This window comes from Lynx canadensis, chromosome C1 (genome assembly GCF_007474595.2).
Source record: "Lynx canadensis isolate LIC74 chromosome C1, mLynCan4.pri.v2, whole genome shotgun sequence".
NCBI classification, from domain to species: domain Eukaryota; kingdom Metazoa; phylum Chordata; class Mammalia; order Carnivora; family Felidae; genus Lynx; species Lynx canadensis.
This window is the reverse complement of record NC_044310.1, coordinates 189984375-190001175: the sequence shown is the minus strand read 5'-3', so window position 1 is coordinate 190001175 and position 16801 is coordinate 189984375. Positions and strand designations below refer to the sequence as shown.

Genomic DNA, 16801 nt, shown 5'->3' with positions numbered 1-16801 from the left:
GAGAGCCTCCTTGTGGGTTTGATGAAGTAGTAACAGACTGTCCACATCATAAGGAACTGCAAGTGACCTCTAAGAAAGGAAGGTAGCCTCCAGGTGCTGGCTACCAGCCAGTAGTCAGTAAAAGCCAGGGCCCTTAGTCCTACAGCTGCAAGGAAGGAATTCTTCCCAAACCCTGCGTGAGCCTAGAAGCAGATTACTTTCCAGCCAAGCCTCCTGAGAAGGCATCCTAGCTGACATCCTGACTGTAGCTGGTGGAGGTCCTAAGAGGGCACAGCTTAACTGTGGGTTCCTAACCCACAGAAACTGTGATATAACACATACATGCAAGAGAAAGGTACAAAAACAAACCATGTGTTGAATTTGCATGTAGTGTACAAAAAGCATACCTACAATTACCTGAAAAGCTACTAAAATGCTCCTCCCTCTTCTGGGGCATCTGTGTAACTCAGTCAGTTAAGCGTCCAACTCTTGATTTCAGCTCAGGTCATGATCTCACAGTTCCTGAGACTGAGCCCCACATCAGGCTCTGCGCTGACAGCATGGAGCCTGCTTGGGATTCTTCCTCCCTCCCTCTCTCTCTGTCTTCTCAACCCACTTGCACTCTCTCCCTCTCTCATAATAAACTTTTTTCTAGAAAGGACTTAAATTAAAAAATGCTCCTCCCTTTTCCAAGCACGTATCTATGTGAGGCAAGATTTTCTTCATATTTTTCAACCAAAACAACCAACTCCAACAGACCGAATGAGAAAGCAGATTGGAGAAACTAATCAAAGAGATTTACCAAAAAAAAAATGTTATGCAGTGCCTCTCTTCTCACTAAATTTTTCTTTTGTTTTTGGAAAATATTTTTTCATATCCATAAGGGTGAGCTTAACTTGTTATGATCTTTGTTATTTTTAAATCAATCAGATCTGCTTTTTTGTTTTCTCAGCTTTAATTTCTACTATAGAAACTATAAATAGGTATAATCCACATGAAAAGGTCCTTCAGGCCCTCTACATGTAAGGGCAAAAAGGGATGTTGGGACCAGTAAATTTGAGAAGTGTCGCAATGTTTCTATGCCCTCTGTCTCTGCCATAGGACACACCCCACCCCTCCACCTGTCCTACACTTATCTAAATTCTATTCATTTTTAACATTTGGCCATTCTAGTCCACTGCGAGGCTTTCCCTTCTGAATGCCCAGAGAACTCATTTGGTGCTTATTTGCTGATTTTTTCATTTTCAGTACGCATACATGTTTCCCTGACTGGATTGTGAACCCCTGAAGAAAAGGGATTGGGTGGTATGGCACATGACAGGTATTTGAAAATACCCACCCCAGCCCCCCTTGGCAAACTCCAGGCTAACTTAATTATAGGCTGAATAATGAGTGCAGTTCACACAAGCCACTGGGCTTCTATCAATGTTTGATGAAGCCAGACCAAAAAGAACAGGAGACAAGATGAAATTTAGGACAAATCTGAGTCTCAAAAAGGTCACCTGAAGAGGCAGATAAGAAGAACAAGAGCACGGATTTCAGAATATTTAAGTGGAAAGGGTAGGAGTAAGTGGGAGCTGACCATACGGCCTTGGTTTCTCAATAAAACAGATAGCATGTTATCTGTGAACAATTTTGGAGCAAACATGTGGGGAATAAAGACAGTAACACTATAGGGAAGGCAATGGGGAATCAACAGAATTCCCCCCAATGTCTCTCAGTGGAAAAGCTAGAAAAATTGCTTGAAACTGACCAGCAATTGTTATAAATTGAACCATGTCCCCCCAAAAGGATATGCTGAGGTCCTAACTCTTGGTACTGGTGAATGTGATCTTATTTAGCAACAGAGTCTCTACAGGTGTAATCAAATCAAATTAGGGTGGACCCTAATCAGATAGGATTGGTGTCCTTCTAAGAGAAGAGACAGTGAGACACAGGGGGAACAGCCATGGAAAGATGGAGGCACAGATTGGCGTTCCTCTGCCACAAACTAAGGAGTATTTGGGGCTGCCAGAAGCTGGATCTCGGAGGCTTCAAAAGTACCATGAGGCTACCAACACACTAACTTTGGACCTCTAGCCTTCAGAATTGTGAAAAAGTAAATGTCCGTTGCGTGAAGCCATCCAGGTTGCAGAACTCTGTCATGGCAGCCCCAGGAAACTAGTAAAGCAATAGGGTAACTAGAGTCACTGTCCCCACTCACGTTTCCCAGGAGTCCTTCTCACCCACAGACAAAAAGTGGACCAAAGGGGAAAAGACCTAAAATGCAAAGCTAGTTGTGCCATACCACACAATCCATCTTCTTCAGGGCTTCACAATCCAGTCAGGGAGACATGTATCCATACTGAAAATGAAAAAAAAATCAGCAAAAAGTTTTTCATAGAAATTTCTGAACTGCAGGGTTAGTTTTTCGAAGGTTCTGGGAAAATGTGTCCCATCTAATACTGCTGTCAAAACTCAAGCCCACTGAATCTCTAGAAACGTGCCTATAAATACAGAGACAAGGATTATTTTTCCATCTTGCACTTCAACTCTTTGCTACAAAAGGAAAGAAGCTAATATTTAAAGTTACCAATACTATTACTATGTCTCTACAAAGAAAATATGGGATGACAATTATAAATCTTGTGATTCCTTCTAGATTTTTATCCAGCCATGTGAATGCTGGGCCCAGATGACTCTCAGCTCACATGCTGGCCATTCACAAGTCTCAAGACCCAAATCTTATCTTTGAAAGGAAGTTAGCATTATAATCCACAGATTGTAACTTAAACCCTTTCAATGCATACTTGATATTAGGAATTTAGCTTCAGCCTCAGTTTATTTCAATCTGAAAGCAACGGGATTTTAGAGCTGTAAGGATTTCTAGAGTCACATGACCTGATGACCCATCCAAGCTCCCTAAATATCAGGTAGTCCCTAAATATTTGGGCCCTAACCTATTAGTGGGTAGTAAAATCAAATCAGTACATCCTAACAACTTTTAAAAAATAAAACAACAGCATAAAAAAAAAAGTAGAGGCATAAATTATAGTTAGGGTAAGTACCCCCAGAAGACTTATTTTCCAATTGTATATATGCATTATAGATACTGGCTCGTGAAGGAAAACCTATTACTACTGTATTTGTTAATCCAAATCTTGGCAGGAAACAGATGGTTCACTCAATAAACTATTAGATATTTAATAAACTATAAAGGTTTGCACAAGGTTAAGGGAAAACATTAAGGGATAGTAACAGTGGTGAGCCCTTGCCATCATCCAGGACCCAAAGGACAGAGAAAGGAGTGGATGTCAATACCATGGAGAGAGGAGCACAAGGAGGGTGTCTCCGACAGGAGGCGCAACCTTCAGTGAAGGGGGATAGCTAACCCTTGGTGACCAGGCAGGAAGGGGGTAGCCCACCCTCCATTCTCCTGCTGGGGCCTCCCCAACAGCTGAAACTCAGAGTCAGAAAGTCTGCATCTGCTCAGCCTCCTAGGTCGCAAAGGAGGCTGCAGAAGGGTCAAGCAAGGGTGGGGGGGGCGCCCAGAGGGGCGGTCAGAGGGCTTCTAGCCACTGTGAATCTCTATCACAGCTGTCTGAAAGCCACCAATGTTATAGATCCATCACCCCGGCCTGACCACTTTCATTTCCAGATGCCACATTTTTTCCACATCTGCCCTCAAATCTCACTCTTGAATCAAGGCTCTAATCTAATGCCAGGCAAATAATGCCAAAGACTGGCATCTTTATGAACATATGACTTATGATCTCAGCCAGGCGCTCAACATGCCCCAGCCACCTTTTCAACTGTCCTTAGTCTCCCACCTCTCCTCCCCTTATCTGTGGGGCTCCTGGGGGTACAGACCATCTCTTACTGGTCCCTGGATCCCCAGGCCTCAACTCCCAAAACACAGGGTATTCATCGAAATGCAGAATTCATACTGCCTCCTCTCCCCATTTCCACCCACACTTCCTTTACTATTCCGAGTCAACTCCCAAGTCCAATCCTCTGCCCCCCAAAATCTCAAAGCCCATTTCCTCTTATGCTTCAACAGGCCTATCCTCCACTCCCAGGCAGGGACCTGGATCAATTGGTCCACCTCTAGTCTCAGCCCCATCTTCATCTTCCAGGGCAACCAACACAAAAAGGCAAATCAGACAATATCACCACCCTGAGTAGAATGCTTGACAACTCAAGCTCTTTAGCTCATCATAACAAAAGCCTCCCGGCTTTGACCCTGCCTTCTTCTCACGGCCTCATTCCCTACCCCTCCCTCCCACAGTCACCCTTAGAAAACATTCCATGCTATCCTTCCCCCCACCAGAAAAAAAAAACACTTTACCCTCAGTCACAGGCTAGCCATTTCTCTCTCCCTCCCTCCCTCCCCAACAGCTCCCCATACTCATACCTCCCTCTCCTTCCCCCACACCTCCCCTTCTCCCTTTCTCCTCCCTCCAATGCTTCTCACCACCCTTACTGCTCTGGCCAATGTCCATTCATGGACATTCGTGTCCATTCGTGGACATCTCCCCAGGTGGAGCCTGCACCACTGCCCATCTCTCCCTGCTCCAAGCAAAGCCAAGTTCAGTGGCTGCCTTCATCCACCACTCGCAGACCCTCTACCACACTGTGTTTGGTTTATTTACATTGTTCTCTCTGCCCTCGAATTCTACAAGCCTGACAGAGGCAGGGACTATGCCTTTATTCTATAATCCCAGCACAAAACACAATGCTTGACCCAGTCGTTGTCTAAATCCTCTCTCAAGTGACTGAAGTGACACTTACATTCAGATAACCATAGCAAAGTGTCCACTACTTGGAGGCCTAAGGCCTCACTGAATACACAACATATGTTTTATGTGAAGATGGGGTTAAGGGACTGTAGTTGTAAGTCAGAAACCCCACTGTCTCTGCATCCCTTCCCCAAAACAGGCCACCTCTCTATGAAGAGGAAGGAGTATCAATTATATCTATATATCCCCTGTCACCATCTCTAGGCTTCATGTCTCTGTAAAAACAAATAGTGGCAAAACTTACCCTAAATCTCATGGGGATGAAAGGGACAGCACAGGGAATATGATCAATGGCACTGTAACAGCAGTGTGGGGTGACAGACGGTCGCTACTCTCGTGGCGAGTCTGGCATAACATATAGACTTGTCGAATCACTAGGTTGTACACCTGAAACTAACGTAACATTGCGTGTCAACTATACTTCGATTTAAAATAAATTAAAAGTAAAAAAAAAAACAAAAAAAAAAAACTAATCCTAAATCTCCCTAAAAGGCATCAGAAGTCTATTAGCAGAGCTCCCATAAAACCTTAATTTCTGCCTCAAATGAAGCGATAAAATGGGTCTGATCCTTTTCCCGGTCCATGTCGTTCTCGGGTCTAGCTGACAGTGGCTTAGCCAAGAGCTGGGACATCTCCTCTGTTATCTGCTTCCATCACCAAGCGCCCAGCATCCCCCCCCCCACCCCCAGCAATTCCTCCAGGGCCCAGGACCACCCGGCAAGTTTAATACCCTCACTTGAGGCAGAAGACAGGGGGAGTATAGAGGGTATTTATCTGGATGTATGTCCGGCACTCCATCTGATAGGGACTAAATTGAGAGCGAACCCTTTACAATCAGACTGTCTTTTGGGATCTTGAAATTCCATCTCATGGCAATCCAAAAGGTGAAAGTCTGGCAATCAAAAGAATGGTTGAGCCCAGGGACAGGAGGCAAACCTAATTTGGCAGCCCCTCAGACACAGAAAACCATGCCTTTCGAACTGAACGAATCCATCCCAAGTAAGATAATCCAGATTCATTTTTAAAACCAACAGGAAATTGATGAGTAAGACAATGAAAATCAAACATTGTTCAAAGAAACAGCATGGCACAAAAAATCCTCAGGAAGCAAAAGGATGATATTCTTTCCTTGAAAATCCAGAACTACAGAGTACTCAGTCTCAAAAATCTGAGAAGTGAGTCAACCTGTCAGAATTCGAAGCTGCTATTTAAGACAATCAGCATGGCAGATATAATGGACCACTAAATGACTGTCTACGGCAAATGTGGATTTGATGAGGTAGTTGAAGACAATCAAGAGAAAAGTTGCATTTAGACTTAAAAAAAAAAAAAATACCACATATAATGATTCCAAACTCATAAAACTTTGCATTGAATACAAGGTCATTCTCATTTTTATGCAAGAAAGCAATGTGAAATTTAATATAATTTCACAAGCATTTATGGTATACATACATGTCAGCTATACGCTAAAAACAGGGATGGGAAAATAAGAAAAAGAAAAATTCCTTGTTTTTGAATAGTTCACAGTACAGAGGGGAGACAAGATGATTGCAGTAGATGGCAGAGCCTGGCTAGTTGCTCACCGGTATGACAGGTGGACCACCTTCCTAACCCACTGCATCCAGATGGGGCTCACGGCCAGTTTTACCAGTGAAATGCTAGCAAGAAGTGTTATCTGCCACAGGAAGGTCAGGCCACAAATCTCCTGTGGCATCTGCCGTGCTCTCTTCATTCATCAGTCAGCAGAGCGCAGATCTATGGAAAAGCCTGAGGCCAAAGCACACACTGGGGAGGGGACTGTGTGTACCGGAGAGAGAGAACCCTTGGCTGTGATAAGCCACTGTCACTTGGGCTTTGCCTGTTAAGTTAGTAGATTCTGACTACCGAAGAGTAAAATGTAAGATGTAGTTTCCAAAATAAAAGCACAAGAATGGGGAGCTCTGAGAACACAAGAATGAAACCCCTAAGTGACAGTAAGCAGAGGCAGGGAGGGACGAGATTCCTAGGGAAGAGAAAATTGGAGACTCGTCCTGAAGGATGGGCAGGATTTACCTGGGGTGGGGAAAGTGTGAAAGAATGCTAAACTGCATGTAGGAATCAGAAGGGCATATAGGAACAGAAAAGACACTGGACAGGGGCAAAGTTCTGCCTTTTCACCTAAAAGCAATGGGGAACTCTTTAAATATTCCCAGGAGTACTTCATATAGTATCAGATTTGTGGCTATAAGGTCCTCAGTGGAAAATGGTCTGGGAGAGTCCAGAGCCAGCAGAGGCAGAGGCTAGTTAACAGCCTGGGGCAGCCTCCCATAGCAGAAATGGGCAATGGCATGGCTTCAGGGTAGAAGCAGATGCAGGAGATTTACTTGGAACCAAAGAAACTTTTGGACCAACTACACATACGGTAGAATATAAAGAAAGAAAGATCACCAAGGAACGGAGGATTCTCAGGTTTCTGAATCAGACATTGGGTGAATGATGGCAGCAGAAGTGGAGACCAGCAGATTTACAGAGAATAGACTGGGCTTCAACCGTGTGCAGAACCCCAAGGTGGTAAAGTCCAGAGGCAAGTGGATATCAGGGTCTATGGAAGTTCAGGGGTAGAAGTGTGTATTTAGAGGCAGTTGAAGCCACAGAATAGAGGAGATCCCATTGAGAGCAAACCCAGAGCCTGATGCACCAGCACACATGGAAACAGCGTAGGGAGCACCTGCAAGACTGAGAAGAGACACACATGTTTAAAAATCCTGGAAAGTTCATGGGAATATGGAGTTTTAAAAGATCATCAAAAGTAAGGACTGAAAAATAACCAAGCTCCCACATCTTGATAACCTTGTTGAAAGTTTATCTGGGGAAGGTATGAGAACCAGGGTAACCAGTTGGGCAATGAGGCCTTAACAGAAATACCTATTTTTTAATCTAATTTTCCAAAATCCTCTCCATTTTTTAAATCCATGCAAATACTTTCATACATGCAAAGTGAGTAAAACACGAATATATTTGTAATAAAAAACCAATAATAACATTAAGAAACCAGGAAAATCCCTTAGGGTGTCACCCAAGCGCATTCACAATCTGGTCCAAGTTACTCTGTGCACCATCACTCCTTCCTGGGCGGTGCCTGACTTTTCACAACTCCCTCAACCAGCTGATGCCTTCTCACTTTGTTCCCTCCACCTGGAACGCCTTCCCTCACTTTTCCACCTCGCAAATTCCTCACCTCATTCAAAACAGCTTCAATGTATTCTGTTCCAAACAGCATCCCTTGCCCACACTGTACCCCAGGACACATACTACTGGGATAAAACTGGCTTATTCACATGTGGGCCTCATCCCCCAGGAGGCTGCAAAACTCATCAAAAACAGAGACAGCAACTGATTAATCTTCACATTTGTCCCACCAAGGATGTGACCTGTCACGTTGGCAGTCCCTCCCAAACAACCATACCTATGGTTATTCAGCTCTGTGTACAATCCTTTCCCTTCACTCTGGGCCTTACTGTGTTACTTGCTTTAACTAATAGAACATGGCAGAAAACATCATGCCACTTGGAGGTCTAAGTCTTAAGAATACCTGGCAGCTTCCACTCTGGAATTCTTTGGAGCCGTGAGCTGCCTTTTGAGAAGTCAGGTTACTCTGCCCAGGAGACCATAGGAAGAGGCCACGTGAAGAAGATCACATGCTAAGACTGCAAGGAAGAGAACCCAGGGACCCAGGCGACAGCAAGAACCAAGGCTCCAGACATATTCTATTCAAGCCATCCTAGCTGAGGCAACAGACATGCGAATGAAGAGCCCAATCTTGAACATCCCAGACCCAGAAAACAGCACACTGAGCCTTCTTCACGTATTTGGAGTTATTCTAAGCTACTGGATTATGAAGTAGTTTGTAATGGAGAGAGAACTGTGACCAACAGTAGTGGATACATGTGTGTTCAAGAAGAGTTTACGATCAGTCCACTAAGCACCAGTCACTCTCATAGGAGCTAGGGATTGAACAATGAACAAAACTGAACAAATACCTCTAACTTTATTTAACTAACATTCTAGGGGAAAGAAGGACAATAAATGCAGTTAAAATAAGAAGTATGATAGGGAGGGGTGATTTCTGGGGAGAAAAAGCGGGAAAGAGCAATACAGGAGATGGTTGGAGGGGTCACAATTATAAACAGTATGGTCAGGAAGGTTTCACAAAGACAGGAACAATCTTAGGCTGGAAAAGATGAGGAAACTAGACAGGTGGGTAACTGCAGAAGACCATTTCAGGCATAGAAAATAGCACGTGACGTATGAACCTGCTGGCATTGTTGGAGTAACAGCCACAAGATCAGGAGGCTGGGGGAGAACAGGAGAGGGATGGAAGAAGAGGTCTGAAAGGTAAGAGATGGTGTGCAGGGATCCCCAAGATCACCCAGGTTCCATGATTCACCAGGAGGACTCATAGGACTCAGCATATAGTCATTCTCATAGCTGTGATGTATTACTAGGCACAAGCTTCCAATGATCCACTTCCAGTAGAACGCCCCCCACCCAGCAACAAGTTTTGACATCATGTGTGAAATGTCCATCTACCAGAGAGGATCGTTCGAGACTCAGCATCCATGGTTTTCACTGGGGGCTGGTCACATAGGGACCCTCTGCCTAGCATGTGCAAAAATTCCGGACCTTAGAAAAAGGCAGGTGTTCAGTATAAACCATATTGTTTGCATAAAGAATAGCCATTTGCATAAGCCATTTTCAGAGAATGGTGGGAACCCTCCACAAATCTAAGTTCCCAGATGCCAGTCAAGAGTCAGCCTTGTAAGCAGGTGTAAAGATAGGAGTCACAGGCCTGCTTCGCTAACTTTTTTGCACAGATACCCAGATCATGTAGCATCTTACAGGCCATCGGAAAGAGACCGGAGCCAACAGAGGATCTCGGGTAGAAGAAGGACATGACCTGACTAGAATTTTAAATGTCACTCTAGCTTTTGTGTTGAGAAAAGACCTTTCGTGGGGGGCATGAGGCAGAAACAGGGAAACTAAAATTCACTGGAAAAACAAAAACAAAAATACCATGAACCCCAGCACACTAACAGAAAAGCTGGAAAGAAGCAGTGAGATTCTGAATGTATTGGGAGAGTGGAATCTCTCTGAGTTGCAGATTGATTGCAGGTTAATCACACAAGGAAGAGAGCAGTCACAAACCGTGACAAGGATTTCTGGCCTGAACAACCAGCAGGGTGGCACTGCCATTTAATGTGATGGGAAGACTGTGGGGGGAGTAGATCTGGAGTATGGGATCAGGAGTTCAGTTTGGGGCTTGCTAAGTGTAAGATGCCTACCTGACATCCAAGCAAAGGTGGCAAGGAAGCTGCTACTTTGAGTTTGGAGCTCAGAGGAGAGATCTGGGCTGGAGCTAGAGAGATGATATTTGGGTCCATGCTCATCCAAAAGCATCTAAATCTCACCGAAAATGCTCAAGCAGACTTCAACTTGCTTTAAAATTAAGCTGGGTTTTGCTCATGTCTAGGTAAAGGATTCAAGGTTTTAAAGGCTGTGTCTTCCACCTTTGAATACCAAAAGGTAAATGCAGACCCCTTTCTGATGCCAGAGTTCCCAACAGGATAGCCACATCCGTAAGAATGTCAGCGTAAGGACTGCCTGGGACCTGAGCTGTAGACCAGCTGTTTCCAAAAGCAGCTGAGAGAAATCAGCAGAGGAGCCTTAGACTTGAACTGTCCATTTGGGTAAATGGCTTATTACCTTTTGTGATTTTTTTGAAGTTTATTTATTTAGAGAGAGAGCAAACACAGCATAGGAGGGGGGCAGAGAGAGAGAGAGGGAGGGAGGAGGGAGGAGAGGGCCTGATGTGCAGAGCCTGACACGAGGCTTGATCTCAGGAACCCTAAGATCATGACCTGAGCCGAAATCAAGAGTCAGATGCTTAACAGACTGAGCCACCCGGGCACCCCCATTTGTGACCACTTAAATTTAAATTGAAAATTCAGTTCTTCAGTTGCACTACCACATTTCAAGTATTGAAAAACCGTAAGTGGCTACAGGGTGCCCTGTTTGAAAACACAGATATAGAACATTTCCATCATCACAAAAAGTTTCTATGGACTTTACCACTTTAGACTTTCCAAGAGAAAATCCAAAGCTCTGCATATTAATAGACCCCTCAGATGATTTTAATAACCAATTTCTTCAGAAAACATAGTCTCATAAAAATCTGACATTACCATTTGCCCAACCTCCACACAGAGGATCTATGCCACAGAATGCCCTGGGAATGGGATAAAGACTTGGTTAACTAAGCCATTTGAGCACAGCGCTCCAAACTACAAATCAGGGCTGTGGCTCCCAACATGAAGCGATTACTGCAGCCCAAATCCTGGTCAGCAAACCCTATATGTAGGTCATGGTGGGAGTATGGGTGGGGGGAGGGGCGTGGGGATGGGAGCAAGAGAGGTGTGGGGGAGGAGGAGAGGGAGAGGTGTAGCCAGGACAGAGAGAGGTACAGGAGGGAAGAGAAAGAGGTGTAATGGAAAAGAGAAGGTCCAGGGGCCACAAACTCAAATACCTACAGCAGGCCAAAGGGCAACAATGGCTTACATGGGCCATAAAAAAGAAAACAACAACAGAGTAAAAAGGTAAGCCTGAGGTAGTAACGTACTTTTGGGGAGGCCACAATGGAGCAGAGAGCAGAAGGATTCCTGCTTAAAGAGAAGAGGGATGTCTCGTTTCCAACTGATGGTTGCTATGTGGGAAAGTAAAGCCCAATGCAGTCAGAGCTTCCGATTTGTTTTTCCGCCCAGAGAAGACAGAAATCTGGATCTTTGCATGAAGTCTCAAAATATTTAAACATGGCAACTCAGTCAAAATGTGAAACTGAGCAGAATTGAAAAACCAGGTCTGTGGGTCCCAGCGGGCCCCACCAGCCCTGTGTCTGTAAACTCAGAGGCTGCTCTATGCAGGTCAAGTGAAGAACCAAAAGCAAGTTAGCAGCATGCACCCTGCTGGTGGTGAGTCAGTCCTATCCACACACTGGGGACAAACAGCTGGGGACAAACATCGAGTCCACATAGTAGGAGAAGAGAGGAAATGAATGAATAGGAAATGAAGCACTCCAGTACATCAGTGCCCAAAAAATTGAAAAGCATTTTAGGAATCCACTCTGGTCCTAGTTTATGTATACAGGAACCTTAAAATCTGGAAACAAGACATCAAAAACTGAAAAAAGTTCAAGAATTCAGGATTTCCAGCCTATTCCTCCAGTTAGGCCCATATACCAGATTCTTGTTACTGTACAAGTTTTTAGATGCTGACCCCACAATTTATCAGAAAACAGAATTATTACTCTTATCTTGCTCAGATTTGGGAAGCTGGTCTCAAGGGTAAAAGAAATAATTCAAAATATCTGAACACAGAAGAGATTCCTTCTGGCAAATGTATCAAATGTTTCTTTACTTAAAAAAAAAAAAAAAAAAGGTATTCTCCTACAGTCAAATCCACAAATCAGCTTAAAATTCCAGCATACCCACTATCCCATGACCTCAATGTTCATATTATCTCATTCATTTCGACTCATAAACACACTATACATTCTCATTACTAAACAAGTCTTTCCCTTATTCACTTCAACCTCTTTTAGTTTGTGTGTGGGTGTATGAAATATATATATATATAAATGGTCAATTAAATAAATTATTTGAACCCTGCCGTGAGACTTCATTCATGGCAGGAGAGACGATTGCTAATGATAGGTTGATCTGGAGAGGTCTAAAACACAGGATCTGCTATCAAAAGAGTTTAAAAGCAAATGAGTTCAGCCTTACCAGATGATTTCAGTAGATCAGTAGTTCTCAGCCCAAGCTGGGCATTAAAATCATCTTTTTAAAACACCTATGCCCAGGCTCCACTCTAAACCTACTGAAGTAGAATCTTGGAGAAAGGGACTTAGGCATTTGTATTATTTAAAATGTTGAATGATAAATTAGAGGTAACTAATGATCAGCCAGGGTTGAGAGCCCCTGCAGGATACGGCTCAATTACCCATTCACCTGTGACACGTAATTTCGATGATAAATTTAACTAGTTACTCAATGATCTCCACCTTGAACTACATGAGAAGACAATCTCCTCTCCACTAACTACTTAAGTAAATTGGATTTAGAGCCTGGGACACTGATAAACTACGAGAATCCAAAGACAAGCAACCCCATAATTCTTGCCCCTTAGTCAATTCACCTTCCCCGTCAAGTTCATCAAATGGCAGGGAGGGGAGAAGGGGGCAATAGGAAACTCAAAGTCCCAGATTTCAAAACATAATTAAAGCCTTCCCAAAAGTCCCTTCACAGTCCTCAACATCTTACCCAATTCTGGCTTTATCTGATGCTGATTCAGCTGGTTCCCCACATTCCACAAATACCAGTCTTCTTTGTTCTCAGCAGAAGTTTGGTACTTCTCACATGTTGTCCACAAAATCCAGAATGGCCTCATGGCTTCACTTACCCTCCAAACTGTAGATACCTCACCTCTACCCTCAATCTTGAAATCTGCCTTTCTCCCATCTAAATTATTCAAGGCCCTGAAAGAAATGGGCTTAATTTATATTCATGTTCCCACCAATTTTTTCTTTCTAGCACTCTCCACCTGAATATCTAAGAGATTTTGCCCATTTTTCCATCTGTAATCAGACTAAGGAATGTTTTTCATACTTGACTTGCAAATCCTGCAATATTAGGCTCAGCAATTAGACTTCTTCCCAATACATGCAGTCCTGTACTGCATAAGATACAATCAAGAGGAACTTGTGCATGTCACAACTCTCTGCAAGAAATAAAATTCCCCTCTTTAGGTTGATAGGTGATCATAGCAGTTTATAGATGGAATGGTCTTTTAGAAAAAAAAAAAAACTGTAAAAAATAAATAAGATGGGTACATTCCAATGCACAATAACCTACTGGGCAGTGCAGTTAGTGACTATGAGTAAGGACCTACAGACTCAGTTCCTGAGTTCAATTCGACCATGTATCTGTCATATCTCTGTGTCTCTTTTTTCCCTGCTGTAAAAAGAAAATATTAGGACCTGTCTCATGAAGTCATTTAACATATGTAAAGTTCTTAACAACAGCGCCTGCATAGCAGCAGTAAGTCTAATTCATGTTAGTTATTATGTTTTTATTGCTGAGTGCAAGGCTAAACATCTTGCTGTCCAGGGGAGCAAGCCTTTTAAATTTCTTTCACTGATTTAAAGAAACTGAATTTGTGACAAGTTGTTTTTCAAATTGAATTTTGACATTTCTGGTCTTTTCCCATTATTTTCTAAATTCAGTGAATGAAAGCATGGAATTTGTTAGATTATTTCTTGACATTTTAGTTCCATTAGGAATCCCATTTAATATTAGTTAAGCCTTGTTATGAATACAATGCTATTTAAAATGAAACTATGGGAGAGAGATATTTAGGGAGAGAGAAAATATCACTTGCCACTTACTAAATTGAGATTTTAAAAGCCAAAGAAGGGAGGGAGAATTTATAAACTGTGGGTGACCTTTAAATGTCCTATGTGCTAATATATAAATGTAAACACAGAAAAATGTAATAACTGGTAATAGTAAATTAATCAATACAATTACATTATAGGTTCTGATATTATAAATTATGCTTTCAGTACAGAATATCAATAGCTTTTTAACACCTTTTAAGATCAAATTATAAGTGCACTAAATTTCATCTAGTTTATCTAGATGAATTAGGTAAATTTCAACTAATTTACCCTGCATGTCATTTATAAGTATGTAGCTTACTTCTTCTATTACTTGGACAGCTCCACATACTAAACTTCCAAATATACAAGATGTTAGAGCATAAATTATTTTAAATACTGAGTTAAAAATAAAAATAAGTTTATCACCTCATTAAGATAATCTTTCAATGACATTTACTTGAATAATTTGTCTAGAATAATGTCGTTACTATTAACCTTAGCTTACTTTCAGAAGTTAGTGTAGTTACTATTAACCTTAGCTCACTTTCAGAGGCTTCCTTTCAGAAGTTCAGGAGGAGGATTGGTTACTTGAGCAAATACCAGTTTTTAACTGAATTACACAACACAGAACAGCATAAACTTTGAAACAATGGGGGGAAATGGGGTAGATACTCATATACTTCTATAGGCCATTTATATAGTTCTCACGCCATGAAAACAAATATTGAGAGCCACTGACATCTAAAGCAAGAGTTCATGACTTGTCCTGTTTGAGGAGAATTTAGGGCCTGATGTTCCATCTGAAGATTCAAAGAATTAAAAGGTGCTCTTTGAAGCCTTCATTAAAAGATTTCATTGAAGAAGAGACAGAGTCCCAGGATGTTACCCAAACAGCTAATATGAATTCTAGCATCTAATTCTGAACACGTACTGCACACTTAAAAGTATTAGTCACTTAACTTTTACGTATATCTGATTTCGGGGACAGACCTGGGAACTATCTTTATGACTATATCAACAGTCACCCAGGATCTGACACAGCGCACACACTAGTAAATACTCCTAGAATATGTGGCATTAAACTAAAGACACTCAAAAGGTGGACGGCTTAGTGTAAGCAAACAGCATCCTTCTACGTAAGTTCCTGCCCCAGTCACTGATGGAGAACAGCTCAGAAAATTAAATTCCAAGGGCTCCATCAGTTGTAACTTCCGAGTATCTGTTGCTAGCACCAATCAACTTTCTAACTCCAAGGAGCAAAAGTGGGGCGGGCCTTAGCCGGGGTCAAAATTCACACCTGACTGAGCAGCACCTTCCAGCACTCCCTTGAGAAGCGTTTTCTCAAACACCTAAAGCTGTGCTTCTCAAACTTCAACAGTCATTCCAATCACCTGGGAGCTTGTTTAAAAGCAGATTCAGAGGCAGTGGGCCTGGAGGAGGGCATCAGACTGTGCATTTGTAGCGAGCCCCCAAGAGACTCCCATGCAGCGTTGCTTCCCAGCACCCTTTGAGAAGCAAGGCCCACAAACGCCCAAAGACATCCAGGTCACTTATACTAGCAACGAAAGTTGGCGGGCACAGGTAGCTTCCAATAAAGTCTGGGTGTTGTGTCCTCTGCGCGTCGCCACCGGGTCCTGGGGCACCTGGCAGGTGCCTTGGCGCGCTCACGGGTAGCCCGCCCCACAGCCGCGCCCCCACTCCGCGCCCCAGCGCTCACCTTCTCCCTGGTCTTCAGGTACCGCTGCAGCGCCTGCTGCGTGAGCTCCCGGACGCGCAGCTGGCCCTCCTTGCAGGGCACCACGATGCCGGTTCTGCCGAAGCACACGGTCACTTTCATCCTGGCCCCCGGCGCCCACGCCGGGCCCGGCCGAACAGGTGTCCAGCCCCACGGGCGCAGCCCACACTCTGGGGGTTCGCCCGGCGCGGGGGGGTCCGGAGACCCGGAGCACCTCTCCCCCGCGCCCCCTCAGGGCCCGGGGTTCGCGGCAGCGCCCCTCCTCCCGGCGCAGGCGGCCCCGGGGCGGGCAGCAATCGGGGAAGGGGGCGGCTGCGGGAAGGGCTACCTCCCAGGTAGCTGGTGCCCGGGGACGCGGCTGCACTGTGGCCGGGCTCCTCCTCCTCCTGCTCCGTCTCCTGCTCGGGCCCGGACAAGGCGGCTGCTCCGAGCCCGCCAAAGCGAAACTGCCGGGCCAGCTCTGGCCCTGGCCCTGCCCCCTGGCCCCGGCCCTGGCGGCGGCGGCGGCTGCGGGGCCGACTCCAGGCCCCGGGCTGGAGTGGGCGGCGGCGGCGGCGCGCGGGGCCGGAGTTGGGAGGAAACTTTTTGCGCCGGATCCCAACTCCTCGGCGGCGCGCGGCGCTCTGGGCTCCCGCGGCCCCGGGGCCGGCCTGGGCCCGGCTCTTAAAGGGGCCGCGGCGCTCCCGGGCCCCGCCGCGCACTCGGCTGCGCGGGGCGGGGGCCCGTGCAGCCGGTAACAGGAGCCCGGGAGCCTCGTCCCCTTACCCGATCTCTCCCTGGCTCCGTCCCTCCTGCACACACGCTGAGCTCTGGAGAATTGTAACGGGACCTGAG

The 16801-nt window shown here is 44.7% G+C and overlaps 1 protein-coding gene across 1 annotated transcript in view; it reads right to left on the bottom strand.

Moving 5' to 3' along the window:
• Positions 1-16106, bottom strand: part of PARD3B (par-3 family cell polarity regulator beta) — a 1010919-nt gene extending 994813 nt beyond the window's left edge. Inside the window, exon 1 of the mRNA XM_030325489.1 lies at positions 15950-16106. Coding sequence (XP_030181349.1) covers positions 15950-16069 — 120 coding nt within the window. The 5' untranslated portion in view covers positions 16070-16106. The remainder of the gene's footprint in view (positions 1-15949) is intronic.
• Between the last annotated feature and the right edge of the window lie 695 nt (positions 16107-16801).